A 26545-nucleotide genomic window follows, 5' to 3' on the forward strand; every position below is an offset into this window, starting at 1 on the left:
CACACACACACACACACACACACACACACACACACACACACACACACACGCTCTATCTCTCTTCCTCTCTCCGAATCATTCTTGCAATTTCGTATCGCGCAGCGTTTGCGCGCGGAGTGTTTTAATTTTCAGCTTGAAATTCACGGATGGTACGCGCGTGGAAATTTGATGAGACCCTTCCTTTGTACGCCAAATTTACTCGACGCTCTCCTCTTATTGTTTTCACCTCCTGCGCGTTACATCCTCCGTTCAGAACATAACGAGAACTAACTGTTCACATTAAAAGCAACTGTGAAGTCCCTCACGGGAGACGGATGCGGTTTCGCGACGAGTATTCGTCGCGTAAACTCGTCTCCGTGGCGACATTGAATTCATTAGCGAGAGAAGAGAATTCGAACGAGATACCGGAATAATCATCAGCGGTAGACTGTTGCACACCTCGCGGATCGCGTTTACCCACGGAACTCGCCATCGATGACCGCCGACCGAGCCCGCGCGCGTCAACGCACGTCTCGGCGGAAATGCGCGCACCAAGCGCACGGTAAACAAAATGCGCGCCGACGAATGCGCAGGCGAGGGTGCCGGGATTATCGACGACGGAAATGACGGCCGCAGAAACGACGGCTGTTACGACGGCGATAACGACGACGGCGACGTGCTATCAGCTCGGCGGCACGCGGCGTACTGCTCCGTCGATTGCAGCGCCCTGCTAAGCCGGCGACGCGCGTCCCGATGCGCCGCGTTGCACCTTCGGAATGATCGAGCCGGTTCGCCGACCGCCTGCCTGCCTGCCTGCTTGCCTGCCTGCCTCCCTTCTTCCTCGCGAGAGAGACCAGGGTAGAAAAAGGGATAAAAGAAAGGCAGCAACGGCAGCAGCGGCGGCGGCGGCAGTGACGACGACGGCGGTCCCGCAAAGATCGAGCTCTCGTTCGCGCCTTTTGTTGCGCGATCGAGATTGAGAGCGCGCGCCAACAAAGCCCGCGCGCCCTTAAAACCCAACCGGTCCGGCGCCCTTTATTTCCAACACACCGCAGTGCCTAGATCGCATCGAACTAATTCCACGAATTTAGTGTGCGATGCAAACGACGCACAAGTACGACTGCGAACGTTTCGAGCCGATCGATTAGTCACGAGACGCTCGATAACGTTCGTTCGACGGTTTTATGAATCACGACGGGGACACGCGCGGGCATGATATGCGTTGTGTTCGCATATCTTATCGCGAAGTTACATGCTCGAGTTGGTTCCCGTGCTCGAATTTTCCGCCGCCGCGAGCTCGAAAACTCGGTCGAAATTTTTTGCCCGTTTGGCTGAGCCACGGAGCGCAGCGCCGCGAGCGAGATCCGGCGTAATCGAGTTTCGTGCGGGGAATCTCGCGGCGACGCGTGCGATAGGATTAGACGAGAAAATTCAATTTGTTACCTGCCGCGTGCTTCAAATGTCGTTGCCACCTGACACCGTTGCGAGGTTCAATTATCAGTGCGCGATCAACGCTTTAAATAGCTGGCAAATCCTAAATGTTATTTTAATTTCACATAACGTGCATTCTTGTATACGTATCAATTGGGTCTCTCGCAACGTCGTTTGGTCACAGGAGCGCTACGAGACGGTTACTCGTTGAGAAAATAGGAATTTATGCGTTAAGAAAGAGCTAATTTAGAAGGATGACAGACATAATTAACGCCTGAAGTGATTGTCGTGAAAAAGGAGAGGACGTAAATGCAATGAGAAAAAAATGGCTGATTTGCCTGGAATTCTAGTTGTTTCTGACACTGATCGTATTTTTTGGTTGTTCTAACACGAAAATGATAGAGCGACGCGCATATAAAGTCACTGTCATTAACATTATAATAGAACTTAATAAAAAAATGGCTTGCTTGATCATAATGTGCAGCAATTATTTCTCTATGTGTAACAATTATTTCTTGATGTGGCTATAGTTAGCAATACCAAACATTTTTGTCTTCAGCGTATAACTGAAAGAGAGAACTGCGGTTTCACGGCGAGATTTGTTTACGCAGGTTTCGCGATTAGATTAGCCCATATCGCGACGCAATGAGCGCCACGATTTGAATATCCGAGTCCGAAGAACAAAGACGCATAACGACCGCTTTATCGCTAATATCGGCCGGCTGCGTCAGGTATGCACGCGTGTGGGCGCTGCCGAATGCATTATTTCACTTTGCCAGTGTTTCCCAACTCTCGATAGCTCCTCGACGCTTGCCTGAATTTAAATGACTGCGCGCTAAAACTCGATTTTTTGTCGCGATACTTCGTTTGTTAAAATATCCGGTATTACAACGACGGTGAAGTACGCGTGTATTGGCGGAGAATTGTCAGATGAAAATGTTAATTTTGCGCGCGTGCCGAGAACATCCGTGAGGGAAGAACTGCACAATAAAAGTAGCCGCGTATCGGCTGTACTCTTCCGATCGTAAATTCTCGACAAGAATTATCCGCTTCCGTTATTGCGTTATAGTTTGATGACGCAGATTGCGTTCGATGCGATAACTTTCTCGCTTAATATTAACGACAGCGTAAAGCCCTTGGTCCGTTACTCCGCAGTTTAATTGCATTTTCCGCGGCGCTCGGCGGCGCATACGGTTACGATCATACTCCCGAGAATCTCTCTCTTCTCCTCTCCTTTTCTCTCTCTCTCTCTTTCCCTCTATCTTTCTCTCTCTCTTTCTTTGTTCAAGCTGACGGATATTTCCTCGCAATTGCTTTCCAAAAGAGATCATTCCTGCGAACTTGCCGGAGTGGCGCAGGGAGGAGAGTGTTTGGGCGGACTGGCGAATTCGCCAAATCGCATTTTCAGATCTTTTTGTGCTCGACTCTGTCGAGCCGCGTCGGTAAAATCCTAGGCTCTCCTTGCGTTCTTGCGAGTTCACTGATTGAGGAAACTTCCTCGTCGGGTCTCAAAGGGATTTGTTTCATTTCAGGGACGCCACAGTTATCCTGTACAAAGTTGATCTCTCCAGGACCAGAGAAAAGAGAGTGATTTAATCGAAATAAATTTAATATAATGCCAGTTTCTCTCTCTCTCTTTCTCTCTCTCTCTCTCTCTCTCTCTCTCGTCTTCTTATTGCTTTCTCATGTGTTTCCCGAGAGTATGTGTTTCAAGGAGCAATCACTTCTGATCGTTGTCGTAGAGATAACCTAAAATCGTTATGCACGCGGGATGATGTAATGGTGAGCGAATGGCGAATTAAATCGTAGGTATAAAAGAAAATATAGCGACCATGCGTAGAAGCGACCGCTTGTTGACGACCGGAGCAATTAGAGGGGCGAGTGGGCGGGAGCGTGTTAATGAGCGAATGTTTAATTTAAAACGTTTTCCAGCGCGGTCTCGCTTAAGTCGCCGCGGCTTCCACGTTTCGCGATTATTTGTCTCTTCGACTGCTGGTATCTGTTAAACGAACGACGACACGACTTGTCGAACGACGTGCTAAACGCCCGGTTTGGCCGTGTTCAACGATTCGGCAAATTCGGGCGAAAGAGAACGCGGCTGTTCCCGGGGGTTGCCGACGCTGGTGGAGCGAGGGGCATGAAGGGGATGGAGAACCCCGTCCCTTTCGTTTCGACATCGTGCTCCATGGGACTGGCCCGAACAGTCGGGGACGAGCTTGTTTCTGTAAGCCGTTGCCCGGTAATTGATGCCCGCTGCAGAGAATCCATCGTAAAGTACACGTACACAAGCGCAAACACGAGAGCGCAAACAGCCGCTGCATAATCTATGCGGGGCGTTGCATCGCTTTGATTCCGATAACGCTAGCTCGCTCATTCGCTCGCTTGCTCACTTGCTCGTCCGTCCGTCCGTCCGTTCGTTCGGCGTGATGGAAGGATTTTCCAATCAGCAAAGACGTTAAATAAATCTGTGCAGGGACTCAACACTGCCGACTCATTCCTCGAGGAATTTCTAATACGCGGCGTTGCGTGGGAGGAGTGCTTTACACAATCGAGATATCTTGAAGGAAGCGAAAAGAAAGACGCGAATTTCCACTCTCGACGTTGAATCACCCATGAAATCGCGAGTAACTGCGTGGCTAAAAACCTAATGATCCGGATCAAACTACGTTTGATTTATGAGCGCGCAACACAGTGTTCCCGAGGTCTGATTAACAATGTTGATTTGGACACTCTCCCGTTCGGAGAGAAAAATAGAATGTTTTCGATGGCCTCACCGAAACGCCAGGGAGGATCGCGGCGGGAGAGTCCACAATTTCACAAGTCGTTTCTCGCGCAACGACGTTGAGAAGCGGGCGAGAATTATTCTCGATTAGATACCCAACGTCCGCGATCATTCGCACAGGGGAGAAAGTGCGCGGGCGCGCGGTTACATAATAATGCAGAACGATATTCGCAACAATCGAGTGTACGTCCTGGGAGATCAGAGTGCGCGCGGGATTAAACGTCAAAAGATTGTTCGTTCGGCATCTCGCGTCTCTCTGAGAGCCCCGGCGTTGTGAATGATAAGCCAATGGGTTAACGCGTTCAACGAGAAGCGTAATTGCACGCGCGCCGCATACTTCATGAGCTCAGCCGCGCGAGTGTCGCCCAGAATTCCCGCTATTAATCCGCCTCATTATGGGCCGGGCCAACGTAGGAGTTTTACGAGACGTGTTTGTGAAATGAGCGTGCCCCGTGCTCGAGATCAGCTGTCGCGGACACACCCGCTCCAAATCCCGGCGAAACTTCCGTCCGCTGCTAGGAGAGAATTTCGCACGCTAGTAGAAAAGAGGATAAATAAAAAATTCGCCCCAAGCTCTATCATAACGTGTATCGATCGGTGCATAATCCTTCATAATCCTTCGTCTAAATTTTAAAGAGGTAATTACGCCGCTAACTGACGCAAAAAGTGAAGCTTTATATTACCCAAAATTTGACTACCATGTCTCATTTGATATAGAAAAAAAAATTCTTTGCGCGATCCATCGTTTAGACTTCTCCTCTTCTACATAAATATATGTTTTTTTTTTCTACACACACATATATATATATATATATATATATATATATATATATATATATATATATATATATATATATATTACTTCAATCTTCCATAGGTATTTGTTTGTTTACGTACTTTTTATATTTATTCTGTGCTGCATATATTGATCCAGTGCGTGCGAGAGTATTTTTCTTCCCGAAGCGCAATAAACATCACTATCTCTCTCTACTTCTCTCTTTTTAAATAAAAGAATTTTATGTTATTTCTTTTTTAATTATATGTGATTTCTTTGAGAATCATGTCATTCATAACGTACTCGCATACGCCATTCTGAGTTCTCGATCGTGCTTTTATCTGCATGTGCTTTTATTGAGCCCTGTATGACGCGGTGCACAGAAGTGTCAGAAGTGGTTCCGCGGAAGTAGAAAAACGCCGGCCTGACGTTCGAGGTACTTCACGATTGCCTCGGATCGGAAACGTCGCGGTAAATCGAGGTACATCGCCGTCGCGGCCGGTGATATCGGGTGGAAAATGACGCGCGACATTCCGCACACTTTTCCTAGGTGTCATTCGCAGAGGTCTGGCGAAAGAGAGCGCGCTTCGGAAGGCAGGAGGTGGCGGCTGTTGAGGTCAGGCGAGGCTCGGCCGCGACCCGGTGAAGTTCCCGGCTCGCGAAACGATGAATAATTGAGGATCAACGGGATGCAGGCGCAGCGCCGAGGCTTCTCTCTCGCGGTACGGTTAAAAATTACCGCTCGTGTACATCCGTCATTCCGTCGTAGCGATTCACGAACAACGGGACTAATTGCGACGAGTAAGCCGTCCTATTTTCGCGCTCTCGCCCGTCGTCGCTCTTCAAATGACCGAACCTCCTTCATCTCGGCTCTGAAACGAGACGATCGGTGCAAGCACCAACCGACGAACGCTTCGTCGTCCTTTGACCCGCTCGGCTTCTGTGGATCCTCCGCGGAATGCAACGGGCTTATAGCGCGTTGGCCGCGATTGTAATTTATCGGGCGAGTAATTGCGGAAATAACGAGCTACCGCGCGCGTCCGCGATTCCGTTTTATTTCGCTCGGAAATCGCGCGACGGGGAGCGGAGGAATAGAGGACGAATGATGGCAAAAGAGGAGGGAATAAGAGGGAGGGGAGGGGGAGAAAGAGGAGAGAGAGAGAGAGAAAGAGAGAGAGAGAGAGAAGCGACCACCGGAGAACATTGATGATTTCCATCCTGGAGGCTAGTACAACCCGCCCTCCTCCACTCCGGACTCGTCCATCAACTGCGCGGCTGCGTTTTCGAAGCGCTGTAATTACCGGGTCGCAATTAGTCCGCCACCGCCGCCGTTCTCGCGGCCGGAACACTCGGCTTCGTTTCGCTCGATCGTTCGTCAAGGAGAAAGAAAGGCGCGCGTGCACCGTTGATCCTAATTGCGCGCACGCGGCGAAATGCCGGCGTGATAATGGCATTTCGGCCGTTTTCGCGCTTTCGAAATTTCTCGCTGTCCCATAGCCGACTCGTTGCGAAACGAAAGGATCTCGTCGGGCCGGAATTTCGCACGACGGCAATATGCCTTCGTCATTCACGATGCGCACCGTTGCGCCAGTCGAGTCGCACGAACGGCAATCTCCCAGATATTGATTTATTCCGTAGATTGGATATTTGCCTCCTTGCATTCTTTAGCGGCTCACAGGACATGTCATTCGTGACATGACGTCTCGTAATAAGGCGAGGCAATATCTATGTTTATGCGTATAAGTGCGCAAAGCAATTTCAAAGAATAGAACACATAGAACGACAGAATATCAGTGAACGTCGTCAATAATACACGATTTCTTTATAGAAGTGGAGAGATTATTATTTTCTATATAGCTTTTTTATATAGCTATATATGTATTTCTTCTTACTACTACGGTTGTTTACATAAACGAAGAGGATACCGACATAATACAGTTTCGTAGTACGCACTGTTTTTCTACTCGATTGTATAGAATTGCAAATATTTTCGCAGAGTGAAAATACAAATGTAAATACAAGGGGAAGCATCAAATATTGTGGCAAAAACAACAAAAAAATTCCTTATTTATAAATTCTTCGTTTCTGATACAATATTTAGTATCTTTCTAATGTACTAATATTTGTACTTTCACTCTGTAACAGCATTTGCAAATCCATGCAATTAAATGGAAAAACAGTGTGCTATCTATAAAACTGCATCGTCCAATATCCCCTTGAGAGTTCAATAAGAGAAGATAAAAATTTGTCACAAGGCGCTGAAAAACTCTAATCAAGCCCCGATATCGACACGCAACGGCATCTGCAAGTACCAATGCAAGGTACGTAGACCACACGGAGATTACGTTCAGATATTACACGTGGCAAAAAGTCGACGGAGGAGAAAGCGCGCGCCCCCGTCCGACGCAACCGATGCGTACGTTTAAACTTGACACTCACCGTCACGATCTCGTGTCTCTCGTGGTGGCGCGTGGTGTCGCGCACGAAACCGGTTGTTATTATCCCGCAAGAGACGTAACGCGGCCATGTAATCCTTACTTGAAACACGAATCCCGATTCGACAGATAGTGTTCGTCCAAACACCGCTGTGTATCGATACGCGGACTATAATGGAGTTGAGAACGAATCGTTATAACGCGAATATCGATACAATCTCTCTCGACACAATCGATTCCCCGCGGAGATCGCATAGTAATATTTCAGCACTGCGCTTGCTACTCCATTCTTTAATTCAATATCCGCGAAATACGAGGCAACGAAGAAAGAATGATTAATTTCGCTGGTTCTATTGGACTTCACGGCGCTTATCTTATTTCGCCCTCCGTCTGCTGGCTACAATATCAGTTTGACATACTTCGCGGAACTGCACGTGGGCAACTACGTGACGAGGGACTTTTTCGATTAATATTGCGATAGATATTAATGAAATCGTAAGGGGGTAGAGGCGTCCGCGCCGGCCCGGATATTTACGAGTTTAATATAACCTTCTCGCGCGCGAGCAGTGATTAATAGCGCGTATAATTGTTGCCGAGGTGCAGCGTTAATACCATCGAATCAATTCGCCGATTAATCATGGCATCGGTTTGGACCGCCGAGCTGACGAGTAGAAATCGTAATTTCCGCTTGACTTTGACACGACGGAGCGCGGTTCGCGCTCTCGAGTGTATCAAGTGTGCTGTACCCGTTTCAATTATGCGTGCGAATGGACACGTGCGGCGGGCAAAATCGATACCGGCTCGCGCCGGGATCTGCGAAATAGGCCAAAGAAAATGAGCGGCAATAGGATGCAGCTGCGAGTGATGAAGTTCCAAATATAACGCAAATGGCGCTATTGAAGAGCATGAGCGCGATCCATCATTTTAAGCACATTGATTCGGGCGTCAGGCGGCTCACGCCGTGATATCGTATTCCGTGCGGGTTGAATACCACATTTCGAAAAGAAATATATAAATAAAGCTGCGGATTTCATAATCGTCCGGATGCAATTTTATTCGGTCAACATTCTCAGACTTCTGAGGAGAGAAAAAGAAAAGAAAGAAAAGAAATCACCAAATGCCGATCCACACCTCGTTGAAACTTTTATGCCTCGGGTCGTTTCTCTTCCGTCGCGAAATTTCTCCTCAATTTTCCGTGCAATTCGCGTTTCTAAGAGCGATCTGACGCGAAATAAATTTCCGGAATTGATGGTTCTGTGTGTAGCGTTATAGAAGACACACTGACCGTATCGACGAGTCTCGTGGGGGTGATACGTTGACGCGTGCTGTGCGGAAAGCATTTCGAGACTCGAGCTCGTAAAATGCGCGGACGCCTAATCGTAAATTCACTATGTGCCCCTCGCACGCGCTACGATTGTTCGAGACGTTAATTGCCGGCTAGCTCGCGGATCAATTGGACGGTAATTCTCGTCGCTAATCGGCATCGATGGTCTCGATGCCTCGAGATTCGGTCGACCACCTGTCGCGCAAATTACGACCCTTGGAAGATTAATACTCCGGCGGCGCGGGCGACTTCGATATATGGATACAAGATCTGACTTTGCGCGACCGACAAGTCGGCGGCTTCATCGCCCACGTACGTAGTTTTTGAGCTACGTAAGCGTCACTCCCGAACGATGGAAATTGGCGAGAAAGGGAAACGAGAGTTTACCGTAAGATACTCCCGTCGCTTTCCTCATGAACAATGGCGAATCTACCGAACGCGAATATTCTCTTGACACTCTATTGTTTTAGGCAAGAAACGATTTTCAATAGCCTTACCGAAAATGAACGAGGCAAGAGAGCAATCAAGTACTTGTGACAAATACAGTGTCGTTAAATAAAAATAAGACGAGTGAGATCATGAAATAAAAATAACATGTATAATATAATATGTAAAAGTATATGCGTGATATATTCCATTTAAATACAACATCTCCTTTAAATACAAGAAAGATAAGTAAATTATTAACGGCCTTGCGAAATCCACCACAGTCGATGATACGTGCAAGATGGTAGACGGCCTTTTCGTCAAGCTGGTTCCCCGGTGAAAGCCAAGGGCCATTTTCGAGGGGGGTCCGCGCGGTAAAAAGGAGGAGGCACGATACATCGCGCGGTGACACTTTTATGGCGTCTCGAGCGGCGGAATGCGGCCCATCGATAGATAACACTCAATAAATATTTAATAAACGTCAGTGGCCATGTACATTGATGCGGAGAGAAATTTGACGGTCCAGATAAAGCTCAATACCTCCACTAGCTGGGCGACTGTGTAGTTCGTGTGATTTATCGGTCGCTGCTTTTATTAGAGGATATTTATAGCGAGCACCGATCCACGCGGCATATATGTACTGCGCGGTTATTATAGCGCTGATGACGGGTGAAATCAGTAGCTGCTACGTAATATCAGAATAAACGATCTGTCGTCCTTGCAACGTTGGGAATTATGAACATTTCGCGATTACTTTTTGCCTCTCTCTTTTTCACGACAAGTATACATGCACATAACCCGAGATGAAACGTTTGGCGTGTGCTTGCGCGTAAACTGGCGCATTCCACCTGCGCGCGGTGGAATTTTAGGATTCCGTTATCATGCCTCTTTTTATCGGACTCTCCTCGACAAACATCGCTTCGTCCCTTTCATCAGGAAATTCCTCCGATAAGAACGGTTCCGATAATAGGATTATACTCGTTATATCATCGCGGCCCATTATCATCAGTGATTTGGCCTTTTATTTATTTGTTTATCTACGGGTAACATTCCTCTCTTGGAAAGAGAGCACAATAGCTTTCCATTGCCCTTCCCGTGATTGTTGGTCGTACGTTGAAGAGTTCTTATGATTTACTAGTTATGGCTCTCTTTTCTTTCACCCATAGAACCAGGCATAAGAGAAATATGATAAGTTACCGCATAAAAGTCGAAGTTAATAAATTATAAAGTATCTCGTAGAGATAGCTCTCGGATATCGTAAAAAGTCTGAATAAAAGGATCGATCGCTTTTTCCAGGATGGCCGAGCTTTTCGAGCAAAGTAATAACTCGAGCCATGTCGGCCCACCCTACCCGAGGATAATCCTGTTCTTTGGAGTCCTCGCACACATCCGCCCCGCGACGCTACATCCTCTCGCGATCCTTTACGGATTTTCAGCGTTCTCGCGCGACTTCCGCACCAACAAAGTCCAAGGGGAGCGCGTGGCTTCCGGCGCTACTAGCCCTTAGGTAGGAAACTCGTTGGATCGAGATGGATTGAAAGTTTCACCTTTCACGGTTGAAAAGAAGGAAGGAGCTGCGGACTTCGCGAAACTTGCCGCTCACCGAATTAAGCATCGAGTTCGTGACGCCGGGAATTTCGCGTGCATAATTTCGCGTCGAGTCTGGCAGTCGAGATGGCCGAAACCGACCGATCTGCGCGAGATCGTAGCGGGACGACCGACGTCACATGGATGACAGTTCGCGTTTCACCTCACGTCAGGAGCGGGTGCCATTCAAATAATTGAGATTCCATTAATTGGGCCGAATAATTGAGGCTTGTGCTCTTCAAAGTATTAAATCAGTATATTCTTCATGGAAATGCTATACTTATGTAAGTAATACTTATTAAATTCAGTTATAGTGTAGCACTGCAAACAGTAGTATCTTGCAGAAAAGACCAATTAATAATAGCTATTGTTCCCATTATTGATACAATTTGTCAACACCCGCAAGAAGCTGTTAATTCCATCACCGCAAACGCAAAAAGGATTTGCTATGGCGTGTCTAACGAATTTGTGTACTTGAGATTTTGCAATGAAACTTTGCTTCTATTGGTAAAAAATAATGAAATATAAGACGGAATAATAAAGTAGGAGCGTTTTCATTAAAAATCAGCAAATACTCACTGATTGTCGGATAAAGTACTCCTTTTACCGATTCGGAAACAATTACTGATCCACATTAAGATAAGTGAACTTTGGAAAGAATCGCGCTAACACCAAAATCACGAAAAAGACGCAATAAAGAAAACAATTCTGTAGCCAATTGTCCTCACGTGGCCAATTGTCTCCTCTTTTTTCTTTCGCAATACATTGGAAAAATATATATCGTATTTTGCGTAAACAACAATTATCATGTATTACTTTTAATACGAAACGATTCAAAGGCACGACCGCTCTGCCTCGACAAAAGTCACGGGTCTCACGTGGGCCGCGCGTGGGCGAGTTTACACGAGTGCCCACGTGGACTACGCGCAATTACGTCGCGTCCTCGCGCCTTGAGCTGCCCGACGCCTACGTGCGCGCTCGTGTGTCTCCAAAATCGATTTCGGAGAAGTCTACACGAGAAGAAGGACTCCTCGTGGATATTATTAACGACTCGACGTTTCCGCCGCGACGATTGAAAAATCACGTCGTTAATTAGGTCGTTGCAGAGCGTTACAATTAAAGCTTTTCGCCGAATCGGCGCTTTCGCGCACGGGGCCGGAAATTGACAGGCGATACCAACTGCAGCGGGAGGGAGAGGAGAAAGAGAGAGAGACAGAGAGAGAATAGTGAAGAGACGCATCTAGCTGGCATCTATCTCGCGAATGCGAACCCAGCTGACAGGATGATGCAAAACGCGGCGGGAATAGCGCGCGAATTAACGTGCACGCGCGAATGCGCTCGGGAGAATCGAACATCTCCCCGCGGGGGTTCGGCGCATCCACTGCACGTGACGGACATGCGATTGCACTATTAGCAAACGTGCGGCTCCGTTATCCCACACGTTCGTTACTCGGAGCGACTCGCGAAAGATAACTCGTGCGTCGCGAAAGTATAATCGATATTGTGTAAAATTACATTTACGCGGCGGACAAAGGACGCCGGACATCACGGCGGTTCTTCCCCCTGCGACAGCTTAATTGAAAGCTTTACACGTGGGCGTTTTATGAGGGTGCACGTGTTTTTATATAAATGAAGCGTCCCGACGGGAACAAGGCAGTTCTTCAGCGCACAATTAATATGGCGTCAAAAAGCTCGGGACACTTTGATATTTCACTTTTGATGCTTTTTATATAATGTCTCTGTGTTGGTCTTTGTGACTTTTGCTTCAACTTGCGTTACTTTGATTACATTTGTCAGTGCGAGCGTTCATGGGTCTTTGTCGGAGCTCAATGTGCGAGCGTGAAATCGCGCAAGTGTGCCTTCGAATTGTGTTCTAAAATATTTGTCGCCTCGCCGGAGAACTCATTACTCGGAAAATATTATTCGGCAAGTTCGCGCTCAAGCATAATATTTTTCGAGCTCCGCTTCCGCGCGAGCGTCTGAAACAATATTATCCTAGGAAAATCGCAATTGATGTTATCGCGACACATCAAATCCGATATTTATAATGCGCTTACCCCCGGGTCAAAATTTTGCTTCTATATATATTAACTTTGCAGGTTTTGTTGAACTTGAAGAAGCCACAAAGAATCTCGTGTTATAGCATTATAAAGACTGTTGTCTTAGCCACTCGCAAGTGTCAACAAGATTAGACTTGCGAGGGGCGTTATTAGCACGTTCGCATACTACGGTTTTTCCTTGGTACTTTCTTTTTTTTATATAATTGTGTAAAACAGACTCAATTTGATAATGTGGGCATAAAAAAAAAATTTTGTTTTCCATTTGTGACGGTCTCTGGTCTCTGATCAGAGATGGTTGCGTCACGCACTGAGAGAAAAGATATCTAAGAAATAAAAATACTCAAGTATGAATAATATATTTACTTACACTATAAAATATTTTTCAAATAAGAAAATATATATCTTAAATATGTATCTTATCTTAGCTTTCCATGAAAGCAATTGTTTATTCTAGTTAAATAAAAAAATTTAGATAAAAGTAAATATGTTAATATTTACTATTTTTTAGATATGTTTTTCTCACAACGCACACATATAACATTGATAGCAAATGTGTTAGACGTACAAAAATAATTCACATTTGTGAGATTTGCACTGAATTCTATAAGGCCGCCACTCAATAGTCGTAAATTATAATTCTATGAAAATTCTTTGAAAATTATAATTCTATGAAAATTCTTTGTTTGAGAACATGAATAATCGCAGATATTTATGGACCATTTTTCGATTGCAAGGATTAATGTTTCTTGTTACATGAAATACGGCTTAATTAGGGGTTTATGAAACTCTAATTGTCACTCTATGATTTGTCAAATAATGACAGATAATGAGTGCCGGCCTAAATTATTCGGAATATCTCCTTATTCACGGCAAGTTTATAATGTATGATTCGACACACCTGGAACACATGATGTATCGTTGCCCACATTCTGGCGCACTACATCTTACTTCCCCAGTTGTTCTGCCAGAGCACTCGACGCACTTTCTCATGGCATCGACATTGGCACTAGCACTGACACTCGCGTGGGTACGATTCAAGCGGAGAAACACGTGTTGATTAACGCGACGATAACGAGAATCCGACTAAATATTTCGAGAGTCGCCGGAAAGATAACTAACGCGCGTCCGTACGCATACACCACGTGTACGTCGTTCGTCAACTTGAGGCACAATGACTCGGTCACGAAAAGATACGCGACATATAAGAAAACCAAAACAATCGGCAAGAAGGGCAAAAACATTCCCCGTCAGTTGCGTACCGTCGTTGCCCGCCAATCAATGTCACGGATGTAATCTCAGTGATTGAGAGATCACAAAAATCAACGCTCGTAAAACATTTCGCAAGTTTCATTTCAAACTGGCCAACATTTTCTTACTTTTGTTTAAAAGATTATTCTGCTATTATACTAAATTTAAATTTAGATATCTGTCATTATTGCTTGTGCGTATATTACTATTATTTTTATCCTTACCACTCTTTCCTCTTCATTCTATTTCAATCTCCAAATTCTATTGAAATTTCCAATACCAAAAGAAGAAAGGTAAACAGATTATGTAATATGAGAGTTTGTTGTTATTATTTACTCTCGTTAATTTCATTATTTGCTTATATTAATTATTCAATATTTGCTTATTGTGCATATTTTAATTGCATATTTTGTGTACATATTTTAGCTGTCAAATACATTACTTAATAATTACATTATTCATTGAAACTAAAAGAAGATTAAATACAGGTAAAATATATCGAGATAAACGAATACTAAACAATTCTGGAACAAGCCCTTTCAAAGCCTCGACATGTAGGAAATGCAGAATGATCATACGCGGCATGAAATGTGGAACAATAACCTATATGATGTTACATCTCGAGATAGCCGTTTGGTCCCTCAAATTCAATAGAATTTTCCGAGTTAATGTAAAAGTAAAATTGCAGCTTGGATAGCCTCTCCTGTATTTCATCACAGGATTGCAACCGACGGAAGCAGCCGGTGGTTGTGACGATACGCCCTTTTAATAAAAAGAGTAGGACCGCGGGCGCAGCGTTGTGTTAATAAACGTGCTGCAAGGCGGAGTGCAAGAATGGCGATTTGAAGGGGCGCAGGATGCCACTAATGAGCGCGAGATACGCCGAGACACGTAACACTCGTATCGAAGGCTTAAATCTAATCCCAAGGATGCGCCTGATAGGCCGCCCCGCGAGACTCGCGTATGCAGAGCACGTATAATGGAATACCCGGCGGGTTTCGATCGGGAGCCAATTACTAGCGCAATCGAACGGCACGGTAGCCGCGCACAACCTAGTAAACTTAACCGCAGGATTTAAACGGACAGGGCGGCCGCTCGCGCGGCCCGTTCTACATTTAAGGCGAATTCATTCGGCCGCCACGAAATTGCCTCCGTCGTTCGTTTCACGTTCGATCGGCCGAGACACGTCGCGGTGTACCATCAGCAGAGTTCCTGACGGAAGCCGGACAGTCGAGTCTCGGAGAATGTCGCATTGCGAACGTTGGAAAATATAGCGGAGGAAAACGTCGCTTACGTAGGTAAGTGGGTAGGCAGGTACTCACCTGTTCGTCGTATTGTGCGTCAGGAAGGACTTCGGCAAAGACAAGGATCGCTGGTGAGGATCCAAGGCGACGTCGCTCGTCAGGGAATCCTCGCCCCTGGTGGGCGCGCTACCAGGCCTGGACAGCGTGCCGTCTTTGGGCGGCTCTATCAACGTCTTTAGGGAACCGATCACGGCGTCCTCCATCGGCGTGGACGCGCCTGAACTTTTCGCGTTTCGCGGACTCTTCGTCACTGTGCGATCCGATGTGGTGACCCAAATGTCACTGCTGGAGGACGACAGAGTGTTGGTCGACGAGGAAGCGATCGGGCCACTGGGCGATCGGCTGATGTTCATCCCTTGAATGGGCGACACCTTCCTGTCCTTGTTATCGGCGCTCTCGAATGCGCCCGGGAACTCGGGCTTCCGGTACACCCGGTGATGCATCTGATCCCTCTTCTCCACTCCGGAACCTACGTTTGGACATCGATCCGTGGGTAATGTATTAATTCAACGAGATTCACCTTAAGATATCTCACGATATACGAGTTATTCACCTTAAGATATCACGCTTACTCTACATTAAAAAGAGAATGTCTTCCGAGTTTAGAGAAAAAGATGTTCATTGAGAATCTGTTCCTGAGTTAGAAAAGAAGTTTAGTCTAATTTTTCGGTAGCTAAAAATTAATGTTATCTCAGTAAATGTACAACGAAGCAGCTCGATACAAACCGTTACTGTTGGTTCCCTCCAACGGCGACCACTTATTAGCCTGCTTCAGCACGCCCTTGGGTCTCTCCTGATACTTCGAGTTGCTCTGTTGGCTACTTCTGTTCTTCCTCGCATTGTCTCTCTCGCGAAGCTCGCGTTCATCCATCCGCTCCAGGGAGGCCGGTGAGGAACTGGCGCTGCCTCGGTGGCTGCCGGCGTCGGTGGAGAGCCGCTGATGCGCCGGATAGCTCTGCGACAGCTTCATAAAGACCGGCGCCTGATTCGGCGAGTACAGACTTTCTCTCTGAGAGCAGTGAGGCCAGAAGTCGCAAGTGCTGCTGTTGCAGCGTAGCTTCGTGTCCGGACTGAAGTCTTGGTTGGTGGACGGCGTGTTCGTGTTCGGCGTCGTGGCGCCTCTCTGCAACGTGCGCGGTCGTCTGGATTGTTGCTGTTGTTGTTGTTGCTGCTGCTGCTGCTGCTGCTGCTGTTGCTGCTGTTGTTGTTGCTGCTGCTGTTGTTGTTGCTGCTGTTGCTGCTGCGAGGGATTGGATACTTTCGACGACTGCTGCTTAGAGGATATGATGTAGACATCGTAGGTGTTGTTGGAATTGCCTCGCCTCTGTTCTTGAATCTCCTCGCGACGTTCGTAGCGGCTCGACAACAGGTTTCTCGGCACAACGCGACTTCGCGTGCCGTACAGGTACTCGGTCACCACTTCCGCCTCACGCAGAAGATTCTCGTTCACGGCGTCGTCAGTAGATTGAGCTTTCCCTGGATGATTCGAAAGAGACGATCGAATACGGAAGTGAGACTGGCCGCTTGATCCGTTTGATTTTTACCGCCGATATGGCGCTAATCATACTCTTTAAAGACACTTTCTTCCACTTTCTTCATTTTTTTGGATATATCTCGTTAAGAGTTTAGAGATAATAAATATATTCAAATATGTTATATCTGAACATTAGTTATCTCCAAGAGATACGTCATTGCATTTTGCGTGATACGTTAAATAAAGAAAGAAGATAAGATACCGCAGATACTGTATCTGAAATAGTTATTACGAATAGAGTTCAACGTTGCGGATATAAGTTTGTCGGACGTGATTGTTATTTTTTCACGAGAGCAGTTTCACATAAAATATACTTGTAAGCACCAATAGTCCGCGTCTATACACTCGTAAAATATTCGATATACGCGCGTAAAATATCGAGAGTCGACATATAGAATATCCATAAAGTGGTACTCACGGTTCTGAAGAACATGACGCTTGGATCTCTCGCCTCCTCGATCATTCACGATCTTCACGACGACTCTGTGAGCTTCGTTTGAATGATCCCTCTGAGCGCCAGTCGCTCCTGGTGATCGCTTCTCCGGCAACTGGAGGCTCCTGGATCTTCTGACCCGAGATTGATGCGAATCAGGTGACATCTGATTGGTCCTGGCACTTTGATGCTGTCTCGGAATATTAGCTCTTCTGAAGGGATTAGGTGTGGATGACCGTCCTTGTCGCCCCTCGCTGCTTGACGAAGAAGATGATGAAGAGGGCGAATTGAACATTTGTTTTCCCGACTCAGAGGAACCCGGAGATCTTCTGAGCCCCTGTTGGCTTCTGTGTATTCTCCTATATATAACACTTAGACATTTTATTTCTTGATAAAGTTACGGCAAATTTTCGCTGCAAAGCGTATCGTGGAGCAATCCACTTTCTACCAAACAAAAAGGAAAATAATTGCGAGAATTAAGCAGATTTAAAATACAAAATAAAAGCAAATTAAAATAAATAATTAAATCCGCAATACGATTAATCCGAAATTGATTACTAAACGTTCGTTGTGCGTGTAAAAAAAAAGTTTTTTGGACCGAATTTTTGCTTATTATCTTTCGCAAGAAAAAAAAACTCTGCCTCTACAAATTGCGTCAGTTTTCGTATTGCCTACACTTGCCTGTTGGGCGAAATCCGTTCGCCATTGGCGCGAATCGACTCTGTGGACGAGTGCAACGCGACGGCCGATGACGACACCAGGCTGAGATTTAAGGAAGAGCTGGGATTGTCGTCTTCGTCACCGTCGTCATATCTAACACCGAAATACCGATATATATTCTGCATTCGACGTTTTTTAAGTTCCGTTCAATTGTACTTTCACTTCGCATACTCTCCAGCTACTTCGACATATCCCATCAGTCCACATTTTATTTATTTTCACAACGCAAACGTCTATGTTGATTTAAGACTGCTGTGCAACGGATATCTACCCTAGTCTATCGAACGTTATTGATTAACGTGCAAAATACAGTCAACGTTAATCGTTAAGGGGTCAAATTAGTCGACAAATTTCAAAGGATCGCTCGTGAAGTAATAAAAATCATGTACCCTTCTACTGAAGAATCCGTGTTCTCCGCTAAGCTAGGCATGATGGACTTGGTGACGCAGCTGTCGAGACTTCTGAAGCCCATCGATGACGACGACGAGCTGGACGACTCGATGTACCTCTGCGCGAATTGCGACCGTCTGGAGGACGACTGATCCTCCAAAGATTTGGCCTGCGCCATACGATATTGCTGTTGCTGCTGTTGTTGCTGACTGGAGTTCTGCCGCTTCGACCTGGCGGACGCTGAGGCAGAGTTCTTCCTGGACGCGGACGGCAAAGAGCTCCAGCTGACTTGGTGCGACGGCGGCGGCGGTGACGGCGGCGGACTGATGATATCGCTGTCGACGATGGCGTTCGATCGCGGCAAGAAGGGAGCCTTGCCGTAGCTGCTGCGCCCGGAATGGCGGGACGACGATTTCCTGCCGACTGCGTCTTGGAACGCCGGCGGCGGCGATATGATCGGCGTGACCGACGGCGGTGAGAAGGATTCCGGGATATTGTGAGGCGACGTGCAGGCGCTGGTGGTTATCGAATCGTAGTCTTGATTGTGCAGGGCGAGGTAGTCCGGTCTTTGGGACTCCAATCTGGAGTACTCCAACGGACACTTGCCCGGCTCGCTGTTGCAGTGGTAGTCCGCCAGCTTCACCGCCGCTCGTCGTGGCAACGGCAGGGTACCGGTCGTCGCGCTCACCAGGTTATCATAGTTTGACCGGCGGTTGTCGTCCAACGACCGCTGCTGCACTTGCACCCAGCCGGAGCGGCCGAGGTAGACGCCGTCGACTTCTTGATCGCACCATCGCACAGGCGACAACTCGCGGCTGCAGTTGCCGCTGATGAAGAGTTCACCGGACGTGCCGCTGTTGCCAGACAGGAAGGAGTTCGTGGCCTCGCGCCGTCGGGAGCTGGAGATCTATATGGGAGAGTCTCGCGTTGCTAACAGACCAACTACATCTAACTTCCATACTGCTTGTGATACTTTGTCCTTAGTAACTTGTCAATAATAAACTTGCCCACAACGCTTTGATTTGGATAACATAATTAATATACAGCGGGCTCCATTAAATCCCGATGACGAAGCGACGAAGCCGTTGCGGTTAAAAGCGCGCGCTATGGCCTCGTCATTAATTTCCATCGCGCACCTTCGCGGTGATTAGAGCAGAAGCTGATTATAAACCGGTATAGAGTCGTTCTCGTAAATATTAATGAATGCTAACCGCGACTTAAGTGTGATTCTCTTTGTAAGGACAGGACCGGAAAGAGACGAGGAGAAATCAGTTAAACCCCACTTAACTTTAATTAATATCCACGGGAACGATCCGTAGTTACCTTTCTCGACTATCGGCTCGATCTCTATCTCTGATATTGCTATATAAGCCGGGAGCGGGGCATATCTGACAAGAAGAGCGCGATTGCACTTACTTGACCATGGCTATCTTGGCGATGCTTGAGGCTTGATGTCGACGTGGTCGACGTGGATGTATCGTGACGTTTCAGAGAAGGTATCGAACTGCCGCGGCTGTAGGAACCGCGCGCACTCCCACCGGATTTTCCTCTGCCGCCAGTCTGACTCTTGTTGCTGCTGACGCTGTACGAGGAGCCTTGAGAGCCGACCTCCCAAGGGTCCGTCGCATTGCGAAGATGGAGGATCGACACGTTCGGGCCCCTGCAACCGAAATTTTCCTTCCATCGAGTCTGGCTTAGGACGCCAGGGATAATGCATCGCGCCTGCCGGCGTGAACGCGTAACACCGCTTATCTTTGAAGGAATAAAGTGCCCGACAGCCGATTAGCATCCGCGCGGCTATGTTGGGATACAACGGCATAGGTGTGTGTAACGCATAGGTGGAGTACGCGGTTGACTTTCGTGTTATACGACCTTTTCTTACGATACGTCACTTAACGCGCGCTGTTTATAAGGCCGCGTGAATTATTTAATCAGTTTTTTTTTGTGGAAACTAACTGAATAAAGGCTCTACGAAAAACAATGTGCAAATAGGAGAAGTAAGAATCAGCGTCGATCTTGGAGCGAGACTGCGTATAAACATAAGTCATTTATTACCTATTATTACACAGTTGAATCAAATTATTATCACATTTACAAGATACTTGTTCTATTTGCATGTTGTTCAACATCTTTTAGTTTCGTGAGAATTCTGTATCGGAAAAGAGATATTGTGCATAATAAATTGTAACGGTCTGAAGCACCCGTTGTGTATAGCTCTATGCGAAAATCGTAATTCTTTCCCCGTAATACGCTGCGCCATTGAGAATGAGAACGAACGAAATCGTAACTATGCGAAAGTACCTTCTGTTTTTTTGTTCGCGCCGCTGTATAAACGCGCACCTCGTTTCTCTATCTCTTTGCTTTGCCATCATCGAATCTAGAATCTCACTTTACTTTGTTGCAAAAGGAAATCGACTTGCGGTGCACTTTAGCATCCCCGGAGATTTTACGCGACAGTCGGTGTGGGAAGCCTCTCGCCTCCGTCGACGTCTCGAAGTGAGATAGATGCGCCCGTTTTTGCTTGTCTTCTCTCCCTCTCTCTCTCTCTCTCTCTCTCTCTCCCTCTCCTTCTCTTCCTCTCCTCTATCCGACGATATTTATATCATGCTCGCGGCGCGACGATGAATATTTATATAACAAGATTGTACATACTACACCAAGAAGCGCTAGGAAGAAGAAAGACAGAGACTGTGGCGGAAAGGAGGAGAGAGAGAGAGAGAGAGAGAGAGGGAGAGAGAGAGAGAGAGAGCGCGCGCGAAGTTGGTGCATCCAGGTTGCATCGCGTGCACCTGTGCGCCGGCTAAGAACCCGCGGCGATGTATGAAAGTCAGATATCCGGATAATTTTCCTTGGAAGTACATGCCGGCGACCTTTCCCTCTCCCCTCTCCTTTCCCCTCAGCACGCACAAATGCATCTCTTGCTATTTGTTCCTTCCTGTTTCTCCTTCTGTCTTTCAATCCCACCTCGTCTTTTTCTCATTGCGTCCTTCCTCTTCTCGTAAGAAGCCTCGCGAGTTTTTCGTCATACGGGAAAAATTGCGCTGTAAACCGCCCTGAAAATATTACGCTACCCGCTATGTATACACGAGAAGATAGATATGTTTTCGCGTGGGTAAAATTGACAAGGAAGAAGCCTCTGAACGTAGGTGGATCGTATGGATCGTTTTCTGGAAAGGGCGGCCAGCGAGTAAAAAAATAGAACAATCGCCGCGCTCGATGAAACCAGCACGATCGACGTTTTCGTCAAACGGCCCGGGTGAGATTTGTCGTTCGTCCAGAGACTCGACCACCTTTGACGTCGTCTGTGATTAACGCCCGCGATCAAAGAAGTCACACGCCGCAGGAGACGTACGAGAAATGCTCGCGAAAATGAAATTCCCCGGAGGGCTTCGGATCGCGTCTCAAAGTCTCGCTGCTGCCGCTGCTGTGCTATATTAGACGCAATTTTGACTCGGACGGGTAAATTCAAAATTAGCCGCTCGAGTGCACTCGAAAAGCTCTCAGCCGGGAGACTTATCGGAGATGTGGGATTTTACGGAAGCTCGGACTTGATTTGGCGGGGCGCTGAAAAGAATTATTAACGGGAAACGCATGGGATTTACGAGGGGCGTGAAGCTGGGTACGATTTATGGGAGCATTAATTAATTTCAGCCAAAGACAGGAACGCCCGTAACGGTGAAACTAGGTGACAAAGCATATTTCGGATATGTTATTCGCCGCGAATAATCTCTCGTCGATATCGCCTCGCGTACGGCTGACGAAACGCGCCGAATAATTCGGCCGGTCGTTATCGAGTGGGACGAAAATATCTGTCCCCGATTAATCATATTTACCTCTTAACCGACATGATACGTGGGGTCGTCCGCTTTTCCTTTGATCGCGCTGGTGATTGAAATAAATCCGTTCTTCAAATAGAACGAATCGTCGGACTTCAAACAGAACAAACGAGATGCAACTGACACCCTCTCTTTCAGCCCGCAATTGCGCACATTTCCGTCAATATAATCGTCACATCGATAAACAATCTCTCATCTGTTGTATTTGATTGACTTCTTCATACACTGTCGGGGTGATGATCATTTACCTCACACGTGCCGGAAAACTGTTTCGCGGGATTGCGGCGTGCGTTTGCGTCCGCCCAATTAATTTACGAGCCACGAACGCGACAGTGATTTTATCGCGCATGGTGCAGTGCCGTTTCACGAAGAACTCTGGTTACTCCTGCGGATTAATTAACGAACAATCGACCCGAGAATCGACGTTATTCCACATTTGCCGCCCGCGCCCGATGAATTTTACATTCCTCCGTGTAAACAGGTTGCGCCTGGCGGCGAGTATCCGACTACATGAAGTGACTCAAGAAGAGAACACGTCGGAGCGGGTCCATTGGACCTCATGAAAGTTACATCGTACGTAAGCACCGGCACCGTTCTACGCGGTACCGACGACGGTGAGTGCAAACACGAAGGGTGTAAGGATCGAACGAATGTCTTCGCTCTACCACCTGACGCTCCGCGAGATCAGTTCCGTCGTCGACGGCTTCCTCGGCGATGTGGGTGCACGGTGTGCGATTTCACCGCACATGCGATTCTCACTGCTTTCTCGGTATGCCCGATTGCCAAACGATTTGCACACTTTTTTATCGGATAAGTGGCAACGCTTCAAGTTGTCAGACTGCTGATATACATGCGCGCAGTAATCATTTATAAATATATGAGAATTACCTCTCAAAATAACTTTTTAATCTCAAATAAGCTTTCCCTTCCAATTTTCACAAATGTCACATTCTGCACCGTCACTTCCGCTCCTCTCATAATCGATTACTGCGCGTACATACACGTCAGCGGCTTTCAATCCTGACAACTTAAAGCGTCGCAATCTCATTCGATAAAAAATGTGCAAACGAGTATTCCTTCGTTCGCGAAATTCTCTCGATCGCGTACACTCGGCGCAACCTTGTCTCACCTTGTCGTTCCAGAGACCATCGCGTACGGGGAGACGCACGATCATCGCAAAAAAGAACTCAAAGATCACTCCTGCGTCGTCAGGAGCGGACTCGAGGGACAGAGCGACAAGAAGCGCGATATTACCTGTCGCTACGCGAGATAGGGCCCGCGTTGCTGATCTCGCTTGTATCCGCGGCCGGACTGACTCTCCGCGGCGGCAAGGCGGGAGGTGCGGCCTGACCGGGAGCTTGGCTCGAGGACGAGGTCGAAACGGGCCCTCCGACGCCCACGCTACCCCCACGTACCCCATCTTCAGCCGAGTGTTGTCTCGAGGACTGCGAGTTCTGTGACAGCCAACGGCGTCCGACGTTTCGCGTCACCACCGTGGGCCCACCAGGCCCTGGCTGATGACCTATCGTGCTCCCACTATCCAGCGACGTACTCTGTAACCGAAATTCAAGGTCGTTCTACGTGGGCGCTCGTGAACGAAACGAAATCTGTGGGATGTAGCTTCACTGAAGCTTCACTGATCGGACTGTGTGTCGCGTTGTCACTAGATATGATTTGAGAAGTGGTACTTGAAACTCTCTTTCAATTTGGATTTTACTGACAAATGTGAAGTAGTTGAGTTTCTGATCGAAATCTTCGACATAGTTTAAGAGACGGTATGTGAACTTTTCAGAGACTGGCTCTCTCTTTCTCTCTCTTTCTCTCTTTCGATTTGGATTTTACTAGCAAATACGAAGAGATTGTGTTTCTAATCGAAATTTGATTATACCTGAATTATACATAAGCCAGAGGGAAAATGAATCTGAGGAAAAGTACTGTTTGTCAAGACGTCAGCTCATAAAGATGCAGTATTCGCGATTAAACCGGCAGTATTTGCCGTTTTTCCCGACATCTTCGGGAGACAATTCCCGAAAAACGCCTCCAACGAACAGTCCCGAAAACGCCGTATCTCACACCACGGCACAGTTCCCGAAGTTACCTTTTCTTCTCCGCCGCTATTGGACTCCCTCGTTAACTGCGCATCGTTAGCGGGAGCTATCATCGCCAGCCATGATCATTATGAAATTGTGTCAATCGCTAAGGGGGCCCGCGCTAGGGCACCATTATCGTTACATCGACCGCCGAGCTAAACCCGCGGCCGTACGCAAGAGGCCGTTTCTACTTCCAAATACGGCCGAAGCACGTACGGACGGCCACGACTGGCGCAACTCCGCGTGTGTCGATGAGAAAGTATTTTTATTCTCGTCCTGGTCGCGGGAGGAGAGAACCTGAACCCGTCCGCGCCGCCGCCGCCGGCCGATCTGTCGCCGCGAGGTTGAAACGTGCGTATCGTTTTATCGACTTTCATTACTCCGCGCGGACCAATATCCCTTTGTGGCGCGATTTTAAAACAGCTGTCCGTCAATTCATTTACGATGTCGCGAATGCACGAAAACAGATTACAGAGACGAGTGGTTTTAAAATAACATACAGGAATTCACTGCGACGCGGCAGGCAAGATAGTTCGATTGCACTCGCTTGTTTCACGACTCGGTTAAAATGAGTAACGATAAATCGGCGACCATGTCAATGGGTAAATTTCAAAAAGAGAATTTCACGTCCTTGTATGTACTAGTTAAATGGAAAACGGTTCAGACACAATGAAGTTGGGAGCTGACCAAACTGTCAAAACTAATAGTCATTGTCGACTGCTTGTCCAATAATTGCATCATTATAATTATTATTATTAGAATTATTATTATTTATTTTTCTTGTTTTTCTTATATTAACAATTATATTATATATCGATAATAATTCTCAATTTTAATAGTTTAATTATTTTGCGACTCACTGCATACAATTCGTGAAAATAGCCTGAACATTTTATGACACTAGTTCCAAACGAATTTCTCGCAATACGTGTACATATTCGTGCATCATGACTGTTGATTATTTCGAGGAAACGACTCCGTCAAAATAATCAACGGTCACACTGCAAGAACACGTACACACATTGCGCGTGATCGAGAGATTCGTTTGGAACTAGTGTCATAAAATGTTAAGGCTATTTTCCCGAATTGTGTGTACAATCAAGTGTAGAGTTATTACGTACATTCACGTGATTCTTCCTGGACGTAACGGTCGAGTCCTGCGAGGATCCTCTCGCGTAGTGCCGAGCGAAAACCTCGGCGAGCCTGGACCTTCCCGAACTCGTCGCATTTGACTTGGACTTACTTGGCGGCGAGCCATCGGGGCCGCCGGCCAAATTTGGATTACTGCTCTTGCGCTCCGGAAACACTAAGTGCTCGATGTTCGGCGTGTATCCAGGATCGCTCCTGACGATATCCTGGAGTGTCCGGCGACTTCCCGCGCCGGGCCCGCCGTTGCTGAAATGAATCGCACGTGCCAACGCGGCCGATCGATTATCTCGCCAACGACGACGTTGAATTCGAGTCGGTAACGCGGGCAGTTTTAGCTTCAAGGGTACAATCTTTTCGAGCGAGCTTTCAAGACACGCGAATGCTTTCGTCCAAATGAACCTCAAGCTGTTTTCATAATTACGGAACAACAGGAATTCTCGGCATGTTCATCGTGCAAACCAACCTGGGCCTGAAACCGTGAGACTGCCTCTGCCCGCGTCTCTTCCCGCTGCCATGTCCGGGCTTGATGTTTGTCGCCTCGGCCAATTGCAGCAAACGGCTGCGATGCTGCTGTAACAGCGGGTCTTCCGGACGATTCATTCTACCCTGCGCACCTGGAATCCCGTCGTTCCTGCATCCTGGAAGAGAAAGAGAAAAGAGTGTAGTGAACTCACACGAAAATTTTCGTACTTGCTTTCTTTTACAGCCCTATGTAGCGCGACCACTTTTATTTTTGGCGCAAACAACATATTTTTGCTACCGTTACTTTGAAACCTCTCTAGCGTGATAATGGATTAAAGGGTTGTTTTGAGGATAACAAAGTTCCACGGGAAAAAATAATTGAAGCAGTTATCTGAACAAGAGAATTAACATAGGAGCTTTATCAACGCTGATAGAAAAAAGAAGCAGGAGATTTCTAAACAATGAGTGAATTAAAATTGTTTGTAACAATATCCGAATGAGACGACGAATGACTTCTCTCTCTCTCTCTCTCTCTCTCTCTCTCTCTCTCTCTCTCTCTCTCTCTCTCTCTCTCTCTCTC

The 26545-nt window shown here is 47.0% G+C and overlaps 1 protein-coding gene across 11 annotated transcripts in view; it reads right to left on the reverse strand.

The window, feature by feature from the left end:
- Positions 1–26545, reverse strand: part of LOC116849352 — a 156287-nt gene that overhangs the window by 63225 nt on the left and 66517 nt on the right. For 8 of the 11 annotated variants that reach the window (XM_032826417.1, XM_032826419.1, XM_032826418.1 and 5 more), the window contains 9 exons: positions 25967–26141; positions 25476–25749; positions 23519–23817; positions 19845–20088; positions 18428–19335; positions 18000–18131; positions 17304–17677; positions 16078–16827; positions 15370–15820 (listed from right to left, as the gene is read on the reverse strand). In XM_032826417.1, coding sequence (XP_032682308.1) covers positions 15370–15820; positions 16078–16827; positions 17304–17677; positions 18000–18131; positions 18428–19335; positions 19845–20088; positions 23519–23817; positions 25476–25749; positions 25967–26141 — 3607 coding nt within the window. Of the gene's footprint in view, positions 1–15369; positions 15821–16077; positions 16828–17303; positions 17690–17999; positions 18132–18427; positions 19336–19844; positions 20089–22261; positions 23425–23518; positions 23818–25475; positions 25750–25966; positions 26142–26545 lie in introns of those variants that run through there. The other 3 variants (XM_032826427.1, XM_032826426.1, XM_032826428.1) reach the window with 3 other exon arrangements.

The sequence above is a fragment of the Odontomachus brunneus genome, unplaced genomic scaffold (genome assembly GCF_010583005.1).
Source record: "Odontomachus brunneus isolate Ranch 3 - 2012 unplaced genomic scaffold, Obru_v1 Obru_scaffold_113, whole genome shotgun sequence".
NCBI lineage: Eukaryota > Metazoa > Arthropoda > Insecta > Hymenoptera > Formicidae > Odontomachus > Odontomachus brunneus.